Source organism: Notamacropus eugenii, chromosome 2 (genome assembly GCF_028372415.1).
Source record: "Notamacropus eugenii isolate mMacEug1 chromosome 2, mMacEug1.pri_v2, whole genome shotgun sequence".
NCBI classification, from domain to species: Eukaryota; Metazoa; Chordata; class Mammalia; order Diprotodontia; family Macropodidae; genus Notamacropus; species Notamacropus eugenii.
Genome location: NC_092873.1, coordinates 87,013,903 through 87,040,881, shown reverse-complemented (window position 1 = coordinate 87,040,881; position 26,979 = coordinate 87,013,903). Strand labels below are relative to the sequence as shown.

The 26,979-nt window shown below is 41.0% G+C and overlaps 1 protein-coding gene across 1 annotated transcript in view; it reads right to left on the bottom strand.

Annotated features, from left to right (window-relative positions):
- Positions 1 to 26,979, bottom strand: part of LOC140522739 (antigen WC1.1-like) — an 88,769-nt gene that overhangs the window by 54,925 nt on the left and 6,865 nt on the right. Inside the window, exons 5-15 of the mRNA XM_072638037.1 lie at positions 26,610 to 26,924; positions 25,581 to 25,895; positions 21,843 to 21,884; positions 21,431 to 21,745; positions 18,153 to 18,461; positions 17,736 to 18,050; positions 14,286 to 14,357; positions 13,888 to 14,202; positions 12,868 to 13,182; positions 5,895 to 5,936; positions 5,487 to 5,801 (exon numbers count right to left, since the gene is read on the bottom strand). Coding sequence (XP_072494138.1) covers positions 5,487 to 5,801; positions 5,895 to 5,936; positions 12,868 to 13,182; positions 13,888 to 14,202; positions 14,286 to 14,357; positions 17,736 to 18,050; positions 18,153 to 18,461; positions 21,431 to 21,745; positions 21,843 to 21,884; positions 25,581 to 25,895; positions 26,610 to 26,924 — 2,670 coding nt within the window. The remainder of the gene's footprint in view (positions 1 to 5,486; positions 5,802 to 5,894; positions 5,937 to 12,867; positions 13,183 to 13,887; positions 14,203 to 14,285; positions 14,358 to 17,735; positions 18,051 to 18,152; positions 18,462 to 21,430; positions 21,746 to 21,842; positions 21,885 to 25,580; positions 25,896 to 26,609; positions 26,925 to 26,979) is intronic.

Here is a 26,979-nt window from a genome sequence, read left to right as displayed (position 1 = left end):
ACACTAAGGATCACCAAGGTGGGAAAGGAGACACATGTCCCTCATATAGGACAATGATTTCAATCCCCTTAGTGTTCTTTTCCTTTCATTTATTTTAGTTTCAAAAGTCTATTCTCTTAAATTCTATTATCTCGCTACTTATCACTGCCCCAGCTTCAAGGAGGAAATCACTTAGCCCAAAATCTTCAGCCCTGTCATAATTCTATTCATGTTGCTCTGGTGATAGTGACCTTGAGATAAAATATACCAGAGAGAGTGAGCTGATTCCCTGAATCGTGCTGCAGATTCTGATGCATCTTTGATCATTACTCTGACCCAGAAATTCAGCCCTGTTACACACTCAGGGGCCTAGTCACCGATCAAATCAAACATGGCTCCTGTCCTCCCTTTCCCTAAATCATTTGTCTTGTCTCAGTCCAAATCTCTATCTCCCAATCAAGTTTGGAGTGAGACAGTATAAGGCTGCTGTTGAGGGTGCTCAAAAAAGCTTGGCCTAAGGAAGTACTGAAGTCTTGATGGAAGCTTTTATGCCATTTTCCTTAAAGTCTCCAATTTGAGTAGTGAAGAGCTTGACTGAAAAGACAATAATAATGTAAAACAAGCTATGTTCTAAAAGATACAGCATGTCACTGGAGATGTTGTCCTAAGAGAAGCATGTTGTTCTTCCTGGAGAGTAGGGGCAATGTAAGGAGCACTGACCAGCATGACATCTGGGACGCCACACTGAGGGACATCAGGTAAACTGAGTCCAGAGCAGGGAATGGTGAACAAGATGGTGCTGGAAGGGACGGTCCCATCCCTGGTTTGTGTTTGTTGCTATAGTTTCAGCTTGTGTTCATTACTATAGTTTCAGGTTTGTTTGTGTGTGTTGCCATGGTTCGTTGGGCTGACTGGCAGAGACTATGTAACCAGAGTGCTTGCTTGAATAAATCGGAGTTGCTTCATGACCCGCTCTCCCACCTCATTCTTTTACTCGCGAGCTCCACAGGAGGACGAGCAGCCTGCTGACTAGGCATAAGACTTGCTGCTCTCAGTGTGCTATGCCATTACCATAGCAGGGCAAAAGTGTGGAGAACTGAAAGTTTGTTAGTGAGGGAAGATCCTGGAAGTGGCGAGGGGGAAGCTGTGGCTCTGCTCATAAGGAACAGTATAATTCATGTGGATATAAAAGCCCTAAGGGTATCAAAGAGGGTTTCATCCAAAGCTCCATGTTATTTACTTTTAGGTAACTTAAAACCTTCTTCCTACAATTGTGTTGTTACCAAGAAACCTCCAGATTTAGAAGGAATGGTATAACAGTGTTAACTAAGAATGATGTGATTGAATTGGTTATCCTCTTAGATAAATGAAATCATTGCATCTTTGAACTGACCCTATCCTGAACTTCTAGGCAAAATAATCAGAAGTATCCCGACTGACAACAGAACATCAGGAAGAAAAGAACAGAGAGGCCTGAATACTTTCCCTCTAGAGATGAAGCTCATAGCCCATAACAGGACTGGTGGACCTGCCTGCCCATGTAGAGAATGGAATATTGAAACAAAAATATTATGGAACCAGGGAGGCTACAGGGGGCAGGTACAGGCAGAGATTTCTAAAGATGCCAAGGCCGTAGATAATGACCAAAGGATATACCTTATGTCCAGAATGTCAAAAGGAGGAGGATGGACAGAAAATAGCCATACCTGAACTGTTCAGAAGGTCCTTCTTGTCCCCTGTCAGATAGTCATCAATCTCTTGGTAGACAGCTTCATAAGGAAAATCGCCATACCTGGACAAAGCTGGGACAAATGGCCGTAGATCAGAAATTTGGCCTGAGACCATTGTCTGACATATACTTGCCTTAGGGGCCCTCCTCAATATACTTTCTGTTCACACTCAGGCCACTCCACCTCTCTAATATCCATGGTAGCTCTGCCCAATCTCATGTTGGATGACCTTGGTTGGAATCTCATACCTAACACAAGCTGTGCTCACAGCTCAGCCTCTTTGGGGTCAATGAGAGTTGGAGCAACTTGGGGCTTGGAAACCAGAGCAAAACATGTGACTCACATCCAGTGCTGAAGTATTTTATTTGACTTTTTCCAAAATCCCTATCCCCATCATTTCCACCCTTCATTCACCCACACCCTTGCCCATGTGATTCAGTGCCCCAGAGGTTGCCCACCTTGTTGCTGGATTCTCCCTCTGTGTATCTGAATCCCTAGGAGGATGAGGACCAGGGAGAGAAGGGCCCCTAAAATGAGGCAGACGATCCCAAGCAGAGAGAATGTGCCAGAGTTCAATGGGGTGGAAACTCTCTTAGTGATTGGTCCTTTGGAGAAGAAGAATCATAAATCTCTGAATCCTGGAAGTTGTCAAAAGCTCCAGGATATTTCACTGAGGTGAGGATGGAGAGGTGAGGAAAAACTGAGGCTCACCTTCCACCTGAAGATCTCCCAACTGGGGAATCATCCCCTCCCCTAACTGCCCTGTACAGGGTCCTCAGATAGAGTCAAATGCCCAAGAAAGGAGAGTGAAGGAACCATCCATCTTTATGGGGACTGAGCTCTAGATCTCCAAAATGGAAATTGGCAAGACGGTGATATATTCTTGAAGAATATTTTGTGGACCCTCCCAGTCCCAAGTTCCACCTCGACCCCTAGCCCACAAGCTACTCAGCAAATTCTCAGAATTCTGGGACAGTAAGAATCCCATAAGGTCATGCATGGGCCTCAGAAGGTTTGTGCTGTCAAATGAACCTAGCCATGATAGGAGAGGTCTGAGGGAGTGGTAGAGCAGTGTACCTTTTGTGGTAGATGGCAATGTTGTCCTCCCAACTGAAAAAAATAGGAGAAAAAAATATCTGAAAAATGAGCAGAGATCAGGTTGGGCATGGCTTCTGGATTCTGCTTTGAACCCCTTATGATATGAACATCCTTCCATAATGTTCCATCCAAACAACTTAGGAAGGTTCCCAGATCTCCTAAATCCCCTTCATCCAGCTCAAGCTTAAGAGACATAGGCACCATATTGACTGGAGTCAGAGGATCTGTGCTAAAGTCAAACACCAAATCCGGTTGCTAAAACTGAAAATTTATGGAAGGACCACATATTCTCTAAGAAAGTTCTATAGGTCACCCCACTATCCCCACCCCAACCTCTAGCTCACAAGTTTCTCAGCAGATTCTCTAACCCAACAAAGTTCATTCTCTAAGACATGAAAGATTTCTTTGGGAATGCTTGTCTCCTTTAACCTTCCTCCTTGTCCATAGAAATCTCAGGTTCAGTGTGTCCAAAATAGCGCTCATTATCTCCTGTTATTTCTCCTCCTCACGCCTTATCCACCTTCCAATCGTCCAGGTTACTATTGAAGACACTAACACCCTCCCAGTCACTCAGATATACAATCTTAGTGCTATCCTTAAACCTTCACTTTCACTTTGCCCATAGATCCAATTACTTGGAAAATCTTTTCGTTTCTATGTCCCCAAATTCTCTTCTCTCCACAATACAGCCACCACTCTAGTTCAGATCCCCAACTTCTCCAATACTATTGCACAGCTTTCTCATTGGCTCTCCCCATTCAAATCTATCCTTGAATCAGCAGGTAAAGTGGTCATTCCAGAACAGGGGAGGAGCAACTGAGACCTCAGGCTACACATGATCCTGTAGGTCATCAAATGCAACCCTTTGCCTAAATCCAAAATTCGGAGAACAAATCCTCTTACTGAAAGGATTTATCTTATTAAACTTGGACTCAGTCAAAAAAACACATCTAAGGACATGAAACGAAATATGTGGACTCAAGACCACAGGTTTGCCATTCCTGTTCTAGAGAATACTTTTGGCCTCATGATTTTTATTCTTCCTTAATCAATTTTCAGTCATGTGTGATTCTCTGTGACCCCAGTGGGTTTATTTGGCAGGTATGCTTGAGTGTTTTGTCGTTTCCTTCTCTACCTTATATTATACTTCACGAACTGAGGCAAACAGAAATAAGTTACTTGCCTAGGTTCACACAGTAGAAGGTGCCTGAGGCCAGATACACCTTCAGGAAGACGATTCTTCCTGACTCCAGTTCTGCACCACCTACCTGCCCACATCATGTTCAACAAAGTCTTATAGTTCCCTGTGACTTCCAGGATGCAGTAGAATTCCCCTGTGCTTCCCATTTCTTCTCAACTTGGTCTCATGATACCTTTCCCCAATTCTTATATACCACTCCTCTTCACTCATTCTACTGATCAGCTATCGAGGCCTGTTCCCTGTTCCACACTTATGATACTCCATCTCTGTACCTGAATGGTAGCTTTCTGGCTCTCCTTATATGTAATACTCACTCTTCTTACCTCCACTTCTTGAAATGGTGAGCTTACTTCAAGATCCAACTCAAATACATTTCTTCTAAAGGAAGATTTCTGGAGACATGCCAGATGCTTGAGTTTTCCTTTCCAGCTTATCTTCCTTCTACTCTGCATGTGTCTTCTATGTATCTAGTTATTTACCTGTTGTCTAGGTCATCATATAGTAAAGCTGCCTGAAAGCAAGGAATGTTTTTGCCCGTCTTTTTATTGCCAGGGCTTAACATTGTGTCTAGTACATTGTAAGCACTTATGAGTAAATTGGATTGATTGGTTGTGAGCCACTCTGAGGTAGTCTAGAGCTGAAGGGGAGGGTGGCTGAATATTGTACCTTATTTGATAGCAAAGAGGTACCACGTGGTACAATGGGTAGAGCCCAGGGCCTAGAAGATGAGGAAGACCTGAGGTCAAACACCGCCTCCTATCCTACCTGTGTGATCCTGGGCAAGTCACTTTAACCTTATTGGCTTCAGTGGCTCATCTCTAAAAGGAGAACGCACTGGAGAAGGAAATGGCAAACTGCACCAGTATCTTTCCCAAGAAAGTCCCATGAGTTATTCTTCATGGAGTCATAAAGAGACATGAATTAATAACCTGATCACAAGATCATCCTGTCCTTTTGACTGGAAGGAAAGAAACAACAACTGGAGTTGGAGTAGAGAACACACTGGGCTGTGGGCTCTGATTTCTGCTGAGTTGTCTCATGTAAAGATCTGCCCAAGTTACACTATCCAAAGAGCTCAGAAAGGTTCCCAAATTCCTCCATGCCTTCCCCCCAGCACATGCTTAGGGAGAGAGCTGGAGGGCAGAAAAAGGATTGTAAGTTTGGGAGTCAAAGGACCTACGTTCAAAAATTTCCCAGGAAGTTATACTTGTTAGCCTCTGGGACCTTAAGGCAGTAACATGACCCCACTGGACATCTATTTCCTCCCCTGCAAAGCAAAGAGATGAGAGTGATGACCATTCATTTTACTTTTACTTTCAGTTCTAAATTCTATGACCCTGGGATCAAAGTACAGCCTTTCCTGGTACCAGAGGACAGATCTGTGGGAACTCCAATTAGATGCACATTCTAGCACATGTGGTCCAGCTCAGTATCTGTCCTCAGAGCTCACAGACCCATCTAATGTCCTTCACACTCACCTGAGCACATGACACCAGCATCCTCCTCATGCTTACAGTCATTCTGCCCCCAGGGACTTGCAGGGCAATCCCACAGAGAGGACTCCATCCCTCTGCACTGCACATCATCCAACCAGATGGTCCCATTTCCTGGGCCAAATGCAGGCCATTCCAGGTCAGCCAGAGCAGGGCCACAGCCCAGCTGCTGACAAACCACATTAGCGTCTTCTAGGTCCCATGAGTCATCACATACTGTCCCCCAGGAGCCTCTGTGCCAGATCTCCACTCGACCAGAGCATCGGGTCTCTCCTCCCCTGAGTCGGAGTTTGTCTTTGTCTGGAAAGGAAGCAGAATTGACTGGTAAACTCTCAGCTAGTAAATGAGCAACCTCAGAGAGCCCCAGATATAGAGAGAGATGAAATGAGATACCTGTGCAGGGACCAGATGTTGGGCAGTCAGTTACCTTCATTCCTGCAGGGAGAAGACATTGGGAAAGTTCGGGTTAATAATAATCCTAAGATATCATTTGGGCACTAGATCTTGCTATTTCAGGGAAGTTTACCCAAAGATGCCTTAATTTACTCCTGAAACACAGAATAGCAATATCTTCACCTGTGTGACATTCAGTGATCAGTTGAATTCATACTATAAGCTATCGACTGAGTAAAAATACATGTGTAAATATAAAATACTAAGTGCCTGTCTTTAAGGAGTTCAGAGTGTGATTAGAGAGGAGGGACCTGAACATAAAGTGGAGACTATGTAAAGAAATAGATCAAAGTAGTCCAGGGAGAGAGTGAAGAAATCTGAGACAAAGGAAGGCTGCCTGCTAGATAAGACAGTGCTGGAGAAAAGATGAAGAGAGTGAATAGCCATGGGGATGAATAGTGATGTCCTTCTTTTTGTAATAGGATGAAAAGAAGAAAAATGGGTCATGTTGCAAAGAAATTTTGAAGACTATGGGATGGGAGCGAAAGGAATTCCAGTCAGATTTCATCATACTGCTCAGAGATATTGACTCATAGGCTGCTCGGGTGTTTGCTCTAAATATGCAGTTAAGGGTTTGAGGAGAGCAAAAGTCCAAGTGAACGTGTCAATAACTATTTTTTAAAAAGCTAGTATTTCCGGGAAAAATCATAAAATAAACCAACCCGTAATACAAAACACATTGATCTGCTACATTCTGCAATCCAATTCCATACTTCTTTCTCTGAATGTGGAAGGCATTTTGCCTTAAGAGACCAATGGGAATTTTTTAAGTCTTTGCATTGCAATGAAGATTTATGATTTCTCCTATTCATGGAGAGTGGCGGGCAAGACCAGAGGAGCAGGAGATAAGCCAGGCCGAGCCGGTGAGAGCCGCTGAGTGCCATATATCACCGCAGCAGCCCTTGAAATCTTCAGCCTGAAGACGGACTTCGGTGGGTCACTACTTGAACTTCCAGGAACTGGGATGGCAGAGTGATCAGTAAGTGCTCTCTCCTCCCCCCTGATGACCGTGAGGGAACCATAAAATTCTTCCCCAGATTAATCCTGGATCAGCGGGAACAGCAGAAGGGGGCGGGTGGTCTCATAACACCAGAGGCTGGAAAAGTGGCAAAGGGGGATTCTTCCTACTGTGGTGGAGGCGATCTGGAGGGACAGACGACCCAGGGCAGAGAAAATTCGCACTGAGACCCAGGCAAGCCTCAGAGCCAGGAGACGAGCCCCAGGAGGGGCGGGAACATGCGTTAGCTTCTAGGCGTGCCCCAGCCCTCCAGGGGAAAAGGGAAGACAATAGGGAAGCTGGGATTACCATCCCCTGACCTTGCCTTTGCCTCAAGTCAGCTGAGGAGATAGCCTGAGACCAGACCACCCCTCCCACACACCTAACAAGATAACCCCAGGGTTGATCGGGAAACAAAAAACAAAAGCCTGCTTTTAGCCTAGACACACATCAGCTCAACTTAAAGATCTGTACCTTCTGACTGAAAGAACCAAAAGCTACAACACTCAGCCAACATCATGAATTGGAAAAAGCAGACGAAAAGTGAAAAAACCATAGAATCTTTCTATGGGGATAAGGACCAAAACACAAACACCAAAGAGGTCAGAGCTGAGACTGTACTTCCATCTGAAACCTCAGATGGGACTATGAATTTCTCGCAAACACAACTAGATTACCTGGAACGTCTGAAGAAGGATATAAAAGAAAAACTGGCCAATGATTTTAAAACCATAAAAAAAGAATTCACTGATGAGAACATCAATCTGAAAAAGAAAATTGAAGAAATGGAAAAGGAAGTTCAAAAATTAACTGGAGAGAATAATTCCCTAAAAGGAAGAGTTAATCAAACGGAAAAGGAAACTCAAAACCTAATAGGGAAAATTGATCAGATGGAAAAGGAAACCCAAAACCTAACTGGGAAAATTGGTCGATTGGAAAAAGAAGTACAAAAATTAAATGGAGAAAATAGCTCCTTTAAGGGAAAAATTGGTCAGATGGAAAAGGAGATGGAAAAGCTAACTGAAGAAAACAATATGATGAAGATTAGAATTGGGCAAGTAGAAACTAATGACTCAATGAGGCAACAAGAATCAGTCAAACAAAATCTAAAGAATGAAAAGATAGAAGAATATGTAAAATATTTAATTGGAAAAACAACTGACCTGGAAAATAGATCCAGGAGAGAAAATCTAAGAATTATTGGCCTGCCAGAAACCCATGATGAAGAAAAGAGTCTGGACAATATCTTCCAGGAAATCATCAAGGAAAACTGTCCAGAAGTACTAGACTCAGAGGGCAAAATAGTCATCGAAAGAATCCACCGTTCCCCACCGGAAAGGGATCCAAAACTCAAAACCCCAAGAAATATAGTTGCCAAATTCCAGCCCTATCAAGTGAAGGAGAAAATACTACAAGCAGCCAGAAAGAAACAATTCAAATATCAAGGACACACAGTCAGGATCACACAGGACCTTGCAGCTTCTACATTAAAAGATCGAAAGAATTGGAACCCAATATTCCGTAAGGCAAAGGAGTTGGGACTTCAACCAAGGATCAACTACCCAGCAAAGTTCAGCATAACATTTCAGGCAAGGAGAAAGTCATTCAACGAAATAAGGGATTTCCAGAGCTTCCTGACCAAAACACCAGAACTCAATAGACAATTTGATCTTCAAATGCAGGTCTCCAGAGAATCATAAAAAGGTAAACAGAGGGGAAAAAACAAAAACAAAAACTTGCTACTCAATTAGGGCAAACTGTTTACCTCCCTATAAGGGAAGATGATACCTGTTAATCTTGAGAACTGTGCAGCTATTATGATAAAAGGGATATATGTAGAGGGAACGGGCATAAAGTAAATGATGTCATGTCAAAAATATGATTTAAGTATGAGAATGGAATGTAATAGGAGGTGTGGAAAGGGGGAAGCAGAAAATGGCAAATTACATCACAGGAAGAAGTACAAAACTATAGTAGAGGGAAGGAGGGGAGGGAGATGAGCATTGTTTGAGAGGTACTCTCATCTGATTTGTTCAAAGGAGGGAACAATAATCTTAAGTAGATAAGCCTAACTAGCTCTATAGGTAGTAGGAGGGGAAGGGGGAAGAAAGGGGAGGGTGGCTAAAAGGGAGGAAAGAAGCAATAAGAGTAAAGGGAACTAAAAGGGAGGGGGGTCAAAAGAAGGAGGGGAAGGCTGCAGGAGGAGGGGGAGAAAAGTGAATACTATTGAGGAGGGGAAGGGAGACGGGAGAGCTAAAAGCACAAATGGTGGGAAAGAGGTTGGAGGGAAATACACAGATTGTAATCATAACTGTGAATGTGAATGGAATGAACTCTCCCATAAAACGGAGACGGATAGCAGAATGGATTAAAAGCCATAATCCAACAATATGCTGCTTACAAGAAACACATTTGAAATGGGGGGATACACATAGGATAAAGGTCAAAGGATGGAGCAGAATATATTGTGCTTCAGCTCATGTAAGAAAGGCAGGAGTAGCAATCCTAATCTCAGACAAAGCAAAAGCAGAAATAGATCTAATCAAAAGGGATAAGGATGGAAACTATATCCTGCTAAAAGGCACCATAGACAATGAAGCAATATCACTACTAAACATGTATGCTCCAAGTGGTATAGCATCCAGATTCTTAGAGGAGAGGCTGGGGGAGTTGAAGGAAGAAATTGATAGCAAAACTATACTAGTGGGGGACCTCAACCTCCCCCTCTCTGAACTCGATAAATCCAACCTCAAAATAAACAAGAAAGAGGTTAAGGAGGTAAATAAAACTCTGGATAAGGTAGATATGATAGATCTTTGGAGAAAATTAAATGGGAATAGAAAGGAATATACTTTTTTCTCAGCGGTACATGGAACATTTACAAAAATTGACCATGTACTAGGACATAAAAATCTCACAATCCAGTGCAGAAAGGTAGAGATAATCAATGCATCCTTTTCAGATCATAATGCATTAAAAATTACATGTAATAAAAGGCCATGGAAAGAGAAACCAAAAATCAATTGGAAACTAAATAATCTAATTCTAAAGAAGGGTTGGGTTAAAGAAGAAATCATAGAAACAATCAACAATTTCATTCAAGAGAATGACAATAGTGAGACAACATACCAAAACTTATGGGATACTGCAAAAGCAGTTATTAGGGGAAGTTTTATATCTTTGAATGCTTACATAAATAAAATAGAGAAAGAGGAGATCAATGACTTAGGCTTGCAGTTGAAAAAGCTAGAAAAAGAACAAATTGAAAATCCCCAAGTAAATACCAAATTAGAAATACTGAAAACCAAAGGAGAGATTAATAAAATTGAAATAAAGAAAACTATTGAATTAATAAATAAAACCAATAGTTGGTTTTATGAAAAAACTAATAAAATTGATAAACCTTTGGTCAATCTGATTAAAAAAAAGAAAGAAGAAAACCAAATTACTAATATTAAAAATGAAAGGGGTGAACTCACCTCCAATGAGGAGGAAATTAAAACAATAATTAGAAACTACTTTGCCCAACTTTATGCCCACAAATTCGATAATCTAAATGAGATGGATGAATATTTTAAAAAATACAAATTGCCCAGATTAACAGAAGAGGAAGTTGAATACTTAAACAATCCCATCTCAGAAAAAGAAATTGAACAAGCCATCAATGAACTCCCTAGGAAAAAATCTCCAGGGCCAGATGGATTCACAAGTGAATTCTATCAAACACTTAAAGAACAGTTAATTCCAATACTACATACACTATTCTTGAAAATTGGGGAAGAAGGAGTCCTCCCAAATTCTTTCTATGATACAAATATGGTTTTGATACCCAAACCAGGAAGAGACAAAACAGAGAAAGAAAATTATAGACCAATTTCCCTAATGAATATAGATGCAAAAAATTTTAAATAAGATTTCTCCTATTCATTTTAATTCTTCTCTGCAATATGACTAACGTGAAAATATATTTAATAGGAACTTAGGGGGAGAACCTATGTAAAATTGTATTCCATCTCAGGGAGGGAGGTGGGAGGGAGCGGGGAAAGATGGGAAGAGGAAAAAAAATTCAAGTTGTATGTTAGCAAATTGTAGAACACTTATAACAAATAAAATAATAAAAAACACTATGTGCCAATCACTGCACTAAGCCCTGGTGATACAAAGAACAACAAAGAAGCAGTCTCTGCCTTCAAGAAGCTGAAAGTCTAATTGGAGGAGCCAATGTGAAAACAGCTTTGGGCAAAAATGATGAATACAAAAGAAATTGGGGATAATTAATTAATAAAGGGACAGCACTAACATTAATGGGGGTTAATAAGAGGCTTTTGTGTGAAAGGGAGGTGTGTAACCGGGACCTCAATGAAGCAGCTAGGTGATGCAATGGATATAGTGCTGTGTCTGGAATCAGGAAAGTCATCTTCCTGAGTTCAAATCTCACCTCAGAAACTTACAGGCTGTGTGACCCTGGGCAAGTGACCTAACCCTGTTTCTCACTTTTCCTTGTTGGAGAAGGAAATGACAAAAACACTTAGACAAGAAAACTCTGAATGGGGTCAGGAGTAATTGGTTATCTCTCAAATGACTGAATAACAGTAACAACAAATGCAGCCAGGGAAAGCAAGAGGATGAAGAAGGAGAGAATTACAGATGTGGGGAGGATCAGTGAAAGTGCACAGTCAGGAGATAGAGTGCCTGTTACGAAAAACAGCAGAGATTAATGTCACTGAAGTGAATGGTACATAGAGGGAAGGAAAGTGTTATGAGAATAGAAAGAGAGGAGTGGTTGAGGAGAGGAAGGGCTTAAAATGAGAGTATGTGATGAGGGATCCTAGAGGGAACAAAGAGTCCCTAAAGATATTGTTTGGGAACAGCACGATTTTGTGGTCAGATTTGTTCTTTAGGAAGGTGAATGTAACAGTTGAGTGGGGGATGGAATGCAAGGAAGAGAGACAGAGTGATCAACTAGAAGGCTCTTCCAAACACCCAGAATGGAACTAGACCAGTGTGGCAGTGGAGTTGGAAAGAAAAAGGGGGCGTGCATGAGAGATGGTACAAAAAAGAGCATCCACTGGACTTGCAGCATTGCATGTTGGCTAGTGAATCAATTTGGGAGGCATAAAAGGATTCACTTGCTCCACTGAAGGTACAGTTAAGCTTAGCTCACATACTGTGATGAATTCAGTTAGCATGATTTCATGATTTTCTCCAGTTTCATTCAGATTTCTCTGAGCAGGAGCAAAGGCAATTAATGGTGGAAATAAACAAAGAATGAGGATTGGAAAGTCAAGTTTGGACATAGTAAAAGGGGCAAGAAACTCAAGACAAAAGGATGGAAAGAGAAATGATCCAGTTCACCAAAGAATCAAGGAGGAGAGTTTAGCCAGTGCAAGAATCTTGATCTCCGAAAAAGCTGACAAATGAAGGTCATGCTGAGGATGAAGAATAGTGTTAGGGGATTGAAAGGCAAAAGGAGAGGTGTATTGACCATTAATTATGACCAGATAAAGGGATTTCAGAGTTAAAAAACAGATAAGTAAAACTCTTATAGGTGATACCATGATCAAGAGTATGACCATGTTTTTGTGTCTCTGAGTTGGATAGAGACCTTTGCAAGTGAATCTAGTGAAGAACTGAGACGTTAGGTTGTTTGAGGGAAGATTTAATCTACTATTAGGATAGGAAATGTGGTGAAAAGGCTGACTCAGAACTTGTTTACATTAAGGTACTGATATGTGATAATAAAAAAAAATTGAAGCCTTTGTCCTATTACTGCTACCAACCAAGGTCACTTCCACTTCTTACTTGGATGGATTAAATTAAATTGGGGTTTATATCTTGTCCACAGATTGAATCCACTTGGACTAAAAAAAAAATCTCATTAAGAAGGAGTCAAATGGAAGAGACAGATATAGTTACCTTCACATGTGATAATGGCTTCCTCTCCCTGTTGGCAAGAATTGTGGTCCCAGGATTGAGAAGGACAATGCCAGAGGAAAGATTCTTGGCCCTGGCAGGTGATTTTGTCGATCCACCTGGCCTTCAAATTTCTTGGGGGTCTAGACAGTGTTTCAATATGTCCCTCAGCGCCACAACTCAGGTGTCTGCAAATCACTGACACAGTATTGTCGTCCATGGAGTTGGAACAAACACTACCCCATGTTCCATTGTAGAAAACTTCTAGCCAACCAGAGCACTCACGGTCCTCACTCACCAATCTCAGGTCCAGGAATTCTGTAAATGAAAAGGAAAGTATGGCACAATCAGAGGGGACATCTGATACAATATTCTCTGGGTCTTTTCCCTCTGGTAATTGTATTAGGTTCTCTGGCTCTGCTGGGAAGTCTCCACTGGAAAGACACAGATGCCAGCCTTTCTTGTTGCACTTTTACTTGCTCTGTATTTCTGATCATTTCTCTCTCTTTTGCTTCCACCTCTAATAAAGACAGGAATGTTTTTATTGTGATTTCACTACTGAGTTTCACAGTTTCAAAATCAATGTGAATTTTTTAAGCACCAACATAAAGCAAATGAGCAGACGCATATTGTATATGTACTCAGTGAATAGCACTCTACTAGGAATATAGGTATAAGGAGAACACATATGCATATACACATACATGCACATATATGTATATATTTGTGTACATACATGCATATGTATATACATGTAAATTTATATACACATACAGACACACATAAAGCAGTAATACACACACACACAAATAAAGGAGCAGACCCACCTATACGATTGTACTAGCTGAAAATTTCACCCTTCAGATAAGAGGCCTGGCAATGAAACTAAACTCTAAGGATAGCTGTGGTTGGGTCAGGAAATCTTCCTTCCTGTATGAATCAGCTCCTTCTCCATCTCTAAACCCCACCTCCTCTGTGTTCCCATAAGTCCCAAACTGTTACTGGGGTGTGTGTAAACCAGACCTGAGCAGAGAACACTTGCATCCTCTTTGTGTCTGCAGTCATGCATTCCCCAATGGAGAGAAGGGCATTCCCCCAGGTGGGATTCATTTCCAGAACAGCTAAGCTCATCTAGCCAGATGGGCCCTGAGCCTTGTCCAAAGTGAGCAGAGATCATGGCTTCAAGGGCCACTCCACAGCCCAGCTGCCTGCACACCACCTGGGCATCTCTCAGGTCCCAAGAATCATCACAGATGGTTCCCCAGGTCCCATTGTAAAAGACTTCAACTCTACCAGAGCAAGGCCCTCTTCCATTCAACAGACGAAGCTGTCCATTTTCTACAGGGAGAAATTCAAATTGATTGTTCATTTTTCCAAAGAAAGAGTAGGGTTTCCTCAGATTCCACAAATTTCTTTCTTACCTGAAAAAAGGACAGGTGTCTTTTCCTGGTCAGACTCTGAGTTATTGAATGGGAGGGACTGTGTCTGGTTTCCTGCAAAAAGCAAACACACTTCAAATCTAGGGCTGGAAGTTTAAACTGGGAAAGGAAAAGTAAAGTAAATATGTGCCTTGAGGAAACAGACTGGATGAGAGGAGTCAGCACATTGGTGAGAAGACAGGTTGTGAGGGAGGGACAAAGGGATTTCTCAGTCGAAGAAGGCAGGTTTTGGCTCTACCTAGCCAAACAAGATTGTTCTCATTGACAGTTGTATTGCTCTACTCCAAAGTTCCAATCACACCCTCCATATGCAGAGTGCCTTTCCATAAGGAAAAGCTCTTGAGAGAAAGATTGTAGCACTTGTACCTGATCAAACTTCCTCTGAAGTTGCTCCCCCTCTGTTAGGTCTTTGAATTGTATAGGGTAGCTTCCTCCTACCACGTTTCTGCCACTAGACCATGTCTAAACACTAAATGAGGAGATTTTGACTTGGTCGACCTGAATTTGTTTTAAAATATATTGATAAACAAGGCTTAGGATGGGGGCAATTGAGCAAGGTAGAAAGGGAGAAAATAGGAAAATAATTTTTAAATGAATGTTAAAATTCTCTTTACATGAAATTATGAAAAAGAAAATATAGTATTTCAGAAAATGTATTTCTAACTATATTTCAATATATCTGGTCTCTTCTTTGTGTAAGGACAGCCACACATTCAGCAAAAGCCTGTGTGCAGAGAGACCTGTGTGTGGAGAGGCCTCATGTGTACAAAGACTGTCCCTGTCACATGTGGGATGGGGGTGTCATTGTGTGACTCAGAAGGAGGAAGAACAGACATCTCTAGCCCTTCTCTTCTTCTCTTGTAATTCTGTCTTTTCAGTCATGTTCATCTCTTCCTGACCCCATTTGGAGCTTTCTTGGCAAAGATCCTGGAGACGTTTGCCATTTCTTTCTCCAGATCATTTTACAAGACGAGAAAACTGAAGTAAAAAGGGTTAAATGACTTAGCAAAGGATATGCAGCTAGTCTGAGGCATAATTGGAACTCAGATTTTCTGATTCCTGGCCCTATACTCTATCCACTGACCAACCTAGCTGCCACTCTTCCTAGATTCTACCATCCTGCTTCTCCAAGGGAGACTTTAATTGCCACCTGGAGGGGAAGCAAGAAGTTGGGGACAAACCCCATTCTATTCTCGTCAGAGAGAAGGAGTATCAGACTAGAATTATTTTAATCTACTCCTTTAAATATTGTTATTCTATGGGTCATTATCAGGTTCAACTGAAATTCTGATTTTTCTGACATTCATTGAGGGGGAGATCAGTTAAAAACAATATTCTCAGAAGCAATTGCAAGATTACACCAGAGAATGTCATGGAGCAAAGAAAGTCCAGAATCACTGCTCTGGAGGGACAAGCATCTCTCTTGGACTCGCTAGATAGGAATTCCTTCTTTGCCCTGCTCAAAATAGAAAATGTCGAGGTTTTCCAATAGTAAGCACTTAATAAGTGTTAATAGGTTGATTTTCCTAAGCAAATGAGGAAAAAGAAAGCATAAAAGGAGAAGCTCTCCATTTTTACATACCACTAGAAATGACGTCCCAAGAGAATGCTAAAGTAGCACAACTGAACACTTTCTAAATTTCTCATCTGCTCTGGATGCCTTTCTTGCTGAAGGGATAAGAATAGCACATAGTAGTGGAACTGACTGAACGATGTGAACTCCAACTTGTAATTCAATAATGGAGCTACCCAGATTTTCTTTCTATTGACTTATGCATCTAGTTCAGTTTCTATATTGTAACAAAATTTTCCTCAGTGGTGGGAATTGGGAGAAACCATTATTGCATCTTTTCAAACTCATCTTCCATGAGTGGGACCTGCACACCTCTACTTGATGCTTAAGTGAAGATCTATGTTATACTGACTAGGAACCCAGTCAGATCCAAAGATTGATGCAGGGAGTTTTCTCACAAACAACCCACATATTTGATCTAAAAATTGGCCCAGTAATAAATACTATTCAGTATTTATTCTTTCCATTTTTTTCTTTATTGAAGGCAGACAGTTTGGAGGCAGTAGGACAACTCTTTTTCTGATTTCAGGAAATTGCACCTATTTGTTCTTCCCTTCCCAACTGGGAAAGCCCCTAACTTTCATATAATTACAAATCAGATGCACAGATTTTGTTTCTAAATGTACGTAAATGTAATAATTATTTGTTTTAATTATTGTCTTTTTTGATGAATTGTTCTTAATGCATCAAAATCTGTCTCCCCTGTATTTTTATTGCAACCTGAGGAAGATCACTGGTCCTGATTTCTTTAGCAATTGGCATGTATTGCTTAATAAATTGATAAACTTGGAAGCTAGAACCTTTGCTACCCCAGTCATTTCATCATTCATACATTTCACTATCACTTCCCTCAAGTTTTCTCCCCAGCCTCTTGCTGACCTGTACTGAACTAATGGATAACTTCTTTATGTGAGCCCTAACTTTACGTTTTACTCTGGACCCTGATCTATTTGTAGCTCTGATGAGAATATTTTAGCCTAATTCACTCCTAGCATCTCTAACAAATATGCTAAGAAGATAAAATTGTGTAATCATTGACTCAAGGATCTATTTGCATAAGAACTTCATCAGTAATGGAAATTGATTTCATGAGATGAAGTTAGTGAGAAGTAGAGAGAAGAGAAATCCTAGTCTTCTGACTCAGTATCTCTTTCTTTCACACCAGGATTTCTCTTTTCTGCAACTTTTACCAGCTCTGACCCTCATGACATCAATTTCCACCAATGAGAAGATCTTTTGCAAATGACCCTTTGAGACAAGGATGCCAATTTTCAAAGAACAGAGTCCTGGAATTTTATTCTTAGAGGACTATGACTGCCTAATATTGAATTATATTTCAACATTTTTGATCTTCTTTAATCTACTCTGTCATTGTTGAGTGATCTTATCATCTTGCTCTGGGTAAACAACCATCATGTGAATTTAAACATTTCCTAGTCCTTCCTATCTAAGTTTGATTATTTTTAGCACTTCCTACCAATGCCCAGAGCTGCTATATCCATTTTCGCTATTGGTACTGCATATCAATGTAAGCCTCATTTGCTTTAAAGTACTTGATGGATCACAATACATCTTCCCTACCTGAGAATTCCCAAAGAAAATTCATAAATGAATAATCACATATATGAAGTAAATATGTACAAATATCATACAGGATTCCCAACAATATGGTTAGAATTCTTTACATTTACTACAAGAAAAAGATGCCATGATACTCCTCCGAATACTGAAAAAGATCACCAGATTGCTGATGTGTGTAGACATTTCTACTTTTTCCTTCCTGCACATATGAATGCTTTCACTGGTCCATTACCTAGAAATATGATTGGAGTACAAATTATACATTTCCTTTCACTAACCTGAGCAGACCACAGAGGCAACTTTTCCTTTGGAACATGGAGAAGTCCCCAGAACAGTAACAGAGCAATCCCATAAATGAGACTCAATTCCTGTGCAATAAAATGTGTCCCCTATGATCTGGTCACTTCCTTTGCCAAAATGTACATCTTCTGGAGGTTTCATGGCAACACCACAGTAGAGCTGATGGCAGAGAACGTTGGCATCTGCCAGGTCCCAGTGAGAGTCACAGAGAGTTCTCCAGGTCCCCAAAACTTGGATCTCCACTCTCCCTTCACAATTGGACCTTCCATCCATCAGACGAAAGTCAGTGTACCCTGGGGAGAAGAAGAGAGGGCTTTAGAAAAGTCAATGCAACTTTCTAATCTCAGTGTCAAGTACAATGTGGGAGCAGGATAAACGCATTGTGTAAGTTGTACTTGAACAAATGACTCCAACATCCATGCTGTGACTGCATTTTCCTTGTGGAAGTGCTACTGTGGGACACTGTGACAGAAGTGCTTCACTTCCATTACACTGGAATTCTTGATCCCAGATGAGTCCATTTCCTTTTCCAAAGTGCGCACTTTTCACTATTGAGACTGCAGTCCCACATTCTAACTCAGCACAGATGACTTTGGCAGTAGAAAGTGTGAAATTCCAATCACAGACTGTGCTCTGCTGTGTTCCAGAGTTGACTTCTACCCTCCCATTACAAGGTCCATCTCCTGCAACCAGCTTCACAAATCCTGGAAAGACAAGAAAGAACTCCAGTGAGTGGCCCTGAATGCCAAGAAATCTCTCAGAAAGAAAGGGACACATTTAATTATGTGACATTTTTGTCTCACATGTTCCCAAGTGAGAGGAAGCTGAAGAAGTTACCTTAACTGAGCACAGAACAATTAATCCCTTGGAAGTGTTTTGACTCTGATTAAACCTGAAATCAAACTGAATGTACTTAACTCCTGGTGCTCTTTGGGAGAGCATGTCTCACATATGTAAGGAAATGCAACCTTGCTGCTCTTTTCAGCAGGGGAGAGATATGTAGAAACAGCATGTATGGATGCCTTCCAGCCGAGGAGGAGAAATCGACCCATATGGTATCTCACAATTAGAGAAGTAACCCTCTCTTCTATGCCAAGAACATGGTTACTCTGAATGGAATTTATTTTAAATTTTCTCTGAATATGTTCCTTTTTTCTTCCTTTTATTCAGACAAAACACAATGAATTAGCTGTCTTTTGATATTATGAAATGGTTTGTGAAATGCCCAAGGTTGTGTCTATATTTCTGTACCCCATATTTCAAATACAGTTTTCATATTTTTCAATGGTTAATTTCCTACTACTTCTGAAATGTTTGAGAACTAGGACTCAGGTGCTAAGAAATAAGGATATTATAAAACATACACTCCTTTAATTATGAGGGCCAATTATCACAGGAAGAAATCAGGGAGGAAGAAGAGAAAAGAACTTTTCTGAAACACAACAGCAAGTACACTGAAGTTGAGTACTTTAATAAACTCATGTAGCTTTGTGAATTGTGGGGCTAGGCCATCCTAAATCTGTCAGAGAGACAGAGACAGTCAGAGAGAGACAAAGAGAGGGACAGAGACAGAGAAAGATAGATAAACAGAGACAAAGAGAGACAGGAAGAGGTAGAGACAGACATGAACATAGACAAAGAGAGAGACATAGAGGGAGGGAAAGGGAAGGAGAGGGAGAGGGAGAGGGAAAATGAGAAAAGAGATAAAAAGAGATAGAGCATGAGAGAAAAAAGAGGAAAACAGGTGACATTTCTGCTGGCTTGGGAAAGAAGTAATCACTTCTGCCATTGAATCTATTTTATGATTTGATAGACCTACTCTGTACAAACTATTCTCCTCAGTCTCTGAGTCTCAAACAAGCCTACAATATTTTGACACTTGACTCTAGCATCTATTACATTTGCTGAAGAGATTTTTGTGGATATGATTATGAGCAGAAACTTTGTGGCTTTGGTGGTGGACTATGGTAAGGAAAGAGTAGATATTGTTGGTGACCAGAAAATCATCTTTGCCACGTATCAGAAGAGCTTCCATTTTCTTTATAATCAGAAAATTATGTACTTAGAGCAGGACCCCCAAGATCCATCTCCCTGGGCTACACTGAGAATGTAATTGATACAAGTTAGTTGTATTAGGTCCCTTCACCCAGAGGATTAGTAGCAACATGGACATAGAAATAACTAGAGGAAATGATTGATAACAGTGAATGAAACACCAGCTCCAAAAGATCTCTTCCAGCTTCTGAAGTTAGTCTTATGACTGCTACTCACAACTGGCATTTTCCCTTATGCTAGACTTGTTTGCTTTAGAATGGAGAATTTATCTCCCTCTGTCTACCTTTGTCCTTGTTGACCTGAAAATATTTGCTTAAAAGACAAACAGGGAAACACACACACAAATACATCTATATACACTTATTTATTTACGTGTGTGTTCATTTGTGTATATATATAATATATAAATATATTCATATGTGTATATATATATATATTTCCATTTTTTATTCACTTAAATCTAGAAGTTACATGATGGAGTCAGAAGGAAACCTCTGACTGCCTGGTACAAGGGTGTTCAGGCCAAAATATGTTCTCTAACAATCCCAAGGTCTCTGTGTGCCTCAGATTTATGGTCACCTTATGTTTTAACTATACCACGAAAAAGCATTTTCCTTATTTGAATAGGTTGTAAAACAGTTGATACAGGACAACTGACAAAGTAGAGTGAGATGGAAATTAAGATCCCTGGTTGTCTTTTTCCTCTGTCTCTGCATATTAAGGCAAAAAACAATTCCACCACTCTGGTTGTAGGCATCATGTCATAAACAAGTCTTTGAAGTTACTGACACAGGAAAGGACATTTTTAGAGTAAACCAAAGGGTGTGTTGGTTCCTTCAGGCTTTGGACCTTATTACAAGACCCAAAATCATATTAAATATTATCATTCCTTAGTATAAAACTGTACAACTGAGATTTAGAGTCAAGTTCATTGTACAACAGCACACTCAGAAGGTAGAATCAAGTTTACGTAACAGGAATTTGCACACAGAATACCCTTTGAAAAACTCCTTCAGGCAGATATACAAAATGTGACAGATTTTATTCTGATAGAGCAAATCTAAGAAAAAGGGAGGATTAGACATTTTTTTCTATCTTAGGTCAGGAGAGTGGGACAGACAGAAAAATCTCCAGATATTAGTCTGGCCAGGAATTTCTACATCATGGAGAGCTCCTGAAAAGGGACGGGAGATATGCCCCAAATACTGTATTAAAGCAGATCAGAAAGGTGACCAAATCCCCTACATATTGTCTCCACAATACCTGCCTGGAGAAAGCTCAGGAAGACAGAACAGATATTTTAGTTGTGAGTCTCAGCACCTGTGTTCAAAAATTTCCCAGCAAATGATTCTTGTTAATCTGTGTGACCTTGTGGCAGTCAGATAACTTTACTGGGCTTCTATTTCCTCCTCTGTAAGATAAAGATGTTGGGATGATGATCATCCATTTTACTTTCAGTTCTAAATTCTATGACCCCAGGATCAGATTACAGCTCCCCTTGGTATCACAGGACATATTTGTGGAAGTTCTATTTACATGCAGACTCTAACCCCATGTTTTCCAGATCAATATCTATTCTCAGTGCTCCCACACCCCATTTTATGTCCTTCACACTCACCTGAGCATATGACAGCAGCATCCACCTCATGATTACAGAAATTCTGCCCCATGGATATTGTAGGGCAATCCAAAAAAGAAAACTCATTCCTTATGCATACTGCATGATTCATCCAGATGATCCCATTTGCTGGGCCAAATTCAGCCCCTCTAACAGCAGCCACAGCAGAGCCACAACCCAGCTGCTTACAAACCACATTGGCTGCTGTTTTATGCCATATGTAATTACATGCTGTTCCCCAGGTGCCATTGCGCCAGATCTCCACTCGTCCAGAGCATGGGTTCCCTCCTCCCCTGAGTTGGAGTTTGTCTTTGTCTGGAAAGGAGAAGAATCTCCTGTTAAACTCCCTGCTACTAAATGAACAACCTCGGAGAGCCCCAGGTACAGAGAGAGATGAACTGAGATGAGATACCTGTGCAGGGACCAGAGGTTGGGCAGTCAGTGTCCTTCTTTCCTGCCAAGAGAAGACATTGGGAAATCTGGGTTAATAATAATCCTACAATATCATTTGGGCCTTACATTTTGCTGTTTCATGGCAGGATACACAAAGATCCCTTAATTTAGTCCCAAAATACACAATAGTACCATCTTCATCTTTATGACATTCAATGCTTTGTTGAATTCATACTACAAGCTACCAAATAAGTCAAAATACACATATTAATACAAAGCATACAAGGCCTGCCTTTAGGGAGTGGAGAGTGTAATTAGAGAGGAGGGATGTGAACATAAACTGGAGACTCTGTAAGGAAAAGATCAAAATAGTCCGGGGAGAGAGAGTGAAGAACTCTGAGGCAAAGGGAGGCTGCCTGCTAGATGAGGCAGTGCTGACAAAAGATGAAGAGAGAGAGAGCAACCACAGTGATGAATAATGATGTCCTTCATTTTGTAATATAATGGAAAGAAGAAAAATATGTGATGTTGTCAAGAAATTTTGAAGACTATGTTATGGGAGGGAAATGAATTTCAGTAAGATCTCATCAAACTGCTTAGACAAGCAGGTTGCTTAGTTGTCTGCTCTACATGTGCAGTTGAGGGTTTAAGGAGAGCAAAAGTCAAAGGGAACAAGTCAATATTTTGACTGCATTTTCTTAAGCAACTGCTATATGCCAGGCACTGTACTAAGCCCTGTTCGCACAAAGAAAAGTCAAAAACATTTTCTGCCTTCCAGATGCTCAAAGACTAATTGGAGGAGCCAATGTGAGAAGAGATTTGTGCAAACATGATATATATAGGAGAAATTGGAAAAATCAATAGAGGAACTATGCATGTATTCACCCTTCGTTGCCGAAGAAAACCATGCCATCAGAGAAATAATGACATGACTTGCACTTGACTTTGTTTTGAGTGAGGAAGGACTGTGCAGGTCACCAGCCTCACTTCTCCTCCAGAGCCATCTGTATCCAGTGACCAGATATTCATCAGCACGACTGGAGATGACCCGGGATGAAGCAGTTGGGGTTGAGTGACTTACCCAAGGTCACACAGCTATCGAGTGTCGAGTGTCTGAGGAGAGATTTGAACTTAGATCCTCCTGACTCCAGCACTGGTGCTCTATCCACTGCACCACCTAGCTGTCCCCAATAGAGGGACAGCACTAGTATCAGAGGGGAGTAATAAGAGGTTTCTGTATGAAAGGTAGGACTCTAACTGGGACCTGTATGAAGCAACTGGAGATAGAGAGGATAGAGTGCTAGGTCATCTTCCTGCCTTCAAATCTCACCTCAAACACGAGCTGTGTGACCCTGAGCCACACACTGATCCCTGTTTGCCTCAGTGTCCTTATGTGTAAAATGAGCTGTAGAAATGGCAAAAATATTTTGAAAAAAAATCTCCAAATGGGATCAGGAGTAATTGCATATGAATGAAATGATTGAGAAACAACAGCAACAACAACAAATGAAACCAGAGAAGTCAAGAGGATGAGGAAGGAGAGAATTGCAGAGATTAGGAGAAACAGTGAAAATGGATAGTCAGGAGATAAGACTGTCTTGCACAAAGAATAGAAGAGACTGATGTCACTGAAATGAAGAATATAGAATGGGAAACAAAGTGTTATCACATCAAAAAGGGAGGAGAGGATTAGGTTAGGAAGGGCTTAAAATGAGAGGATGTGATATTGCATCGCAGACATAAAAGAAGTCCCTAAAGTTATTGTTTGGGAGTGGTGTGATGACACAGTCAGACTTGCTCTTTAGGAAGGTGAATGTAACAAGTGAATGGAGGATGGACTGGAAGGAAGAGAGACAGAATGACCAAACTGAAGGTTCTTCCAAGCACCCAGAGTGGGTCTGGACCAGTGTGGCAGCAGTGTCAGAAAGAAAAAGGCGTGTGGAGAGGAGATGTCACAAAAGGAGCATCAACAAGACTTTCAATATTGCCTGTTTCAGGGCAAAAGAGAGAGAGAAGAATTGAGGATGCCACTTAAGACAACGTGACTAGGAGGATGGCAGTGTCCTCCACAGTAACAAGAAAGCTAAAATGATGGGAAGGTTTAGGAAGAAATATATTCAGTTTTGGACCTATTAAGTTTAAAATGTCTGCAGAAGATCTAGGTCCAGGTGTCCAGTTGAAGATGTGAGAATGGAGCTGAGGACAGAACGAAGGGTTAGATAGGTAGATCTGAGAATCATCTACATGGATGCTGTGGATGCAGAACCCTGTGGAGCTAAAATCATTAGAGCTGATGAGATCATTAAGTGAGATAATATTGAGTGTGAAGAGAGCCCAGCACATACCCTTGGAGGAGCATCAAGGATTAATGGAGGTGATCTAAAGAGATTGAGAGGGAGATGTTGCACAGGTAGGAGGAGAACCAGGAAACAGCAGTGTCATGAAATCCTAGGGAGAAGATCAGGAGTGTCAACAACTGCAGAGAGATTGTAATGTATGAGAATTGAGAGAAGTCCATTAGCTTTGACAAGAAATCATTGACAATCTCCACCTATTGCAGATAGTCTTCACAAGGATTTCATTCACCAGAGGGAGGGAATATATACAATGGAAGCTAGTAGAAATGAGTGCATTAAGTGAGGATTTTTTTTAAGATTGGAGAAAAGGCTATGTTTTATGTGGTAGGTGAGTTGTGAGTAGCAAGAAATTGATTCAGCAAGAAGAAGGGTCTTATCTTTGGGTGAGACAGGGTGAAGGAAGAGATAGTAACAGAAAGTATCTGGGTGATACGATGTGTGAAGGGAAGAATAGGGAGAACTTGAGGGATGGATTCAATTTTTTCAGTGTAACATGACACAAAGATAAGAGAAAAGGGGAGACAAGATTGGATGAGGGATGAAAAAGTATGGAAAAGCCACTCTGGAGAGCAAGCTAGTGAATCAATGAGGGAGGCATAAAAGGTTTCACTTGCTGCAGTGAGGGCCCTGTTAAGATTAGGTAAAACACTGTGATAAATTCAGTTGTCATGATTTCATGATTTTCTCCAGCTTCATTCAGGTTTTTCTGAGCAGGAGCAAAGGCAATGGATAGTGGGAATAAACAAAGAATGAGGTTTGGGAGGCCAAGTTTGGACACAGTAAAAGCGGCAAGAGACTCAATAGAAGAGGATAGAAATAGAAATGACCCAGTTCACTAAAAAATCAAGGAGAATTTGACCAATGCAAGAATCATGACCCTGGGAAAAATTGAGGAATGGAGGTCATGCTGAAGATGAAGAATAGATCTAGGGGATTGCAAGACAGAAGGAGAGGTGTAATGGCCATCAACTATGATCAGATAAAGAAATGTCAGAGTTCACAAACATATAAATGCAACTTATACAAACATATAAGTGCAGATGATAGCAAGATTAAGAGTATGACCATCATTTTGTGTCTCTGCGTAGGACAGTGCCCTTTGGAAATAGTGAAGAACTGAGAGGTTAGATTGTTTGAGGGAAGATTTAATCTACTATTAGGACAGGAAATGTGGAGGAAAGACAGACTCAGAACTTGTTCACGTTAAGGTTTTGATAAGAGAAAACAAAAAATTTGAAGTCTTTGTCCTGTCACTGCTACCAACCTAGGTCTCTTCCACTGTTTCCTTGGATGGATTAAAATAAATTGGGATTTATATCTTGTCCACAGACTGAATACACTTGGACAAAATAAAAAATCCCATTAAGAAGGAGACAAACAGAAGACACAGAAATAGTTACCTTCACATGTGATAATGGCTTCATCTCCCTGCTGGCAAGATTTCTGGTCCCAAGATTGAGAAGGACAATGACAGAGGAAAGATTCTTGGCCTTTACAGGTGATTTTGTCAATCCACCTGGCCTTCAAACTTTTTGGGGATCTAGACAATGTTTCAATATGTCCCTCTGCACCACAACCCAGGTGTCTGCAAATCACTGATAAGGTATTGTCGTCCATGGAGTTGGAGCAAACACTACCCCATGTTCCGTTGTAGAAAATTTCTAGCCAGCCAGAGCACTTACGGTCTTCACTCACCAATCTGAGATCCAGGAATTCTGTAAATGGAAAGGAAAGTATGGCACAAACAGAGGGGACATTTGATACACTATTCTCTGGGTCTCTTCCCTCTGGAAATTGTATTAGTTTCTCTGGCTCTGCTGGAAAGTCTCCACTGGGAAGACTCAGATCTCAGACCTTCTTTTTGCAGTTTTACTTACTCTATATTTTTAATCATTTCTCTCTGTTTTACCTCCACCATTGAGAACGACAGGAATGCTTCCACTGTGATTTCACTAATAAGTTTCACAGTTTCAAAATCAATGTGAATGTCTGAACTGCCAAAGTAAAGCAAATTAGTAGACACATATTGTATATGTACTCTGTGAATAGCACTCTACTAGGAATATAGTTATTAGGAGTGCACATACACACACACATACACATATGTATTTGTTATACGTACATATATATTTATACATGTGTATAAGTATAAATATGTATACATATGTATATGTATATATATATACATACACACACATAAAGCAGTAATGCACACACACAAATAAAGGAGTAGACCCACCTATACAATTGTATTAGTTGAATAAAATCACCCTTCAGACAGGAGGCCTGGCCCTGATAATGAACTCTAGGCAGAGCTCTGCTTGGGTCCTCCCTCTCTGAATCAGTTCCTTTTCTCTCGGGTCTCCAAACCCCACCTCCTCAGTGCTCCCACAAGTCCCTCAGTGTTAGTGGGTGTGTATAAACCAGACCTGAGCAGAGAACTCCTGCATCATCTTTGTGTCTGCAGTCATGCTGACCCCAGTGGAGGGAAGGGCAATCCCCTAGATGGGATTCATTTCCAGAGCAGCTAAGCTCATCTAGCCAGATGGGCCCTGATCCTTGTCCAAAGTGAGCAGAGACCATGGCTTCGAGAGCCACTCCACAGCCCAGCTGCCTGCACACCACCTGGGCATCTCTCAGGTCCCAAGAATCATCACAGATGGTGCCCCAGGTTCCATTGTAATAGACTTCAACTCTTCCAGAGCAAGGCCCTCTTCCATTCAACAGACGAAGCTGTCCATTTTCTACAGGGAGAAAATCTCATTGTCCGTTTTCCCAAGGAAACAGAAGGGTTTCCCC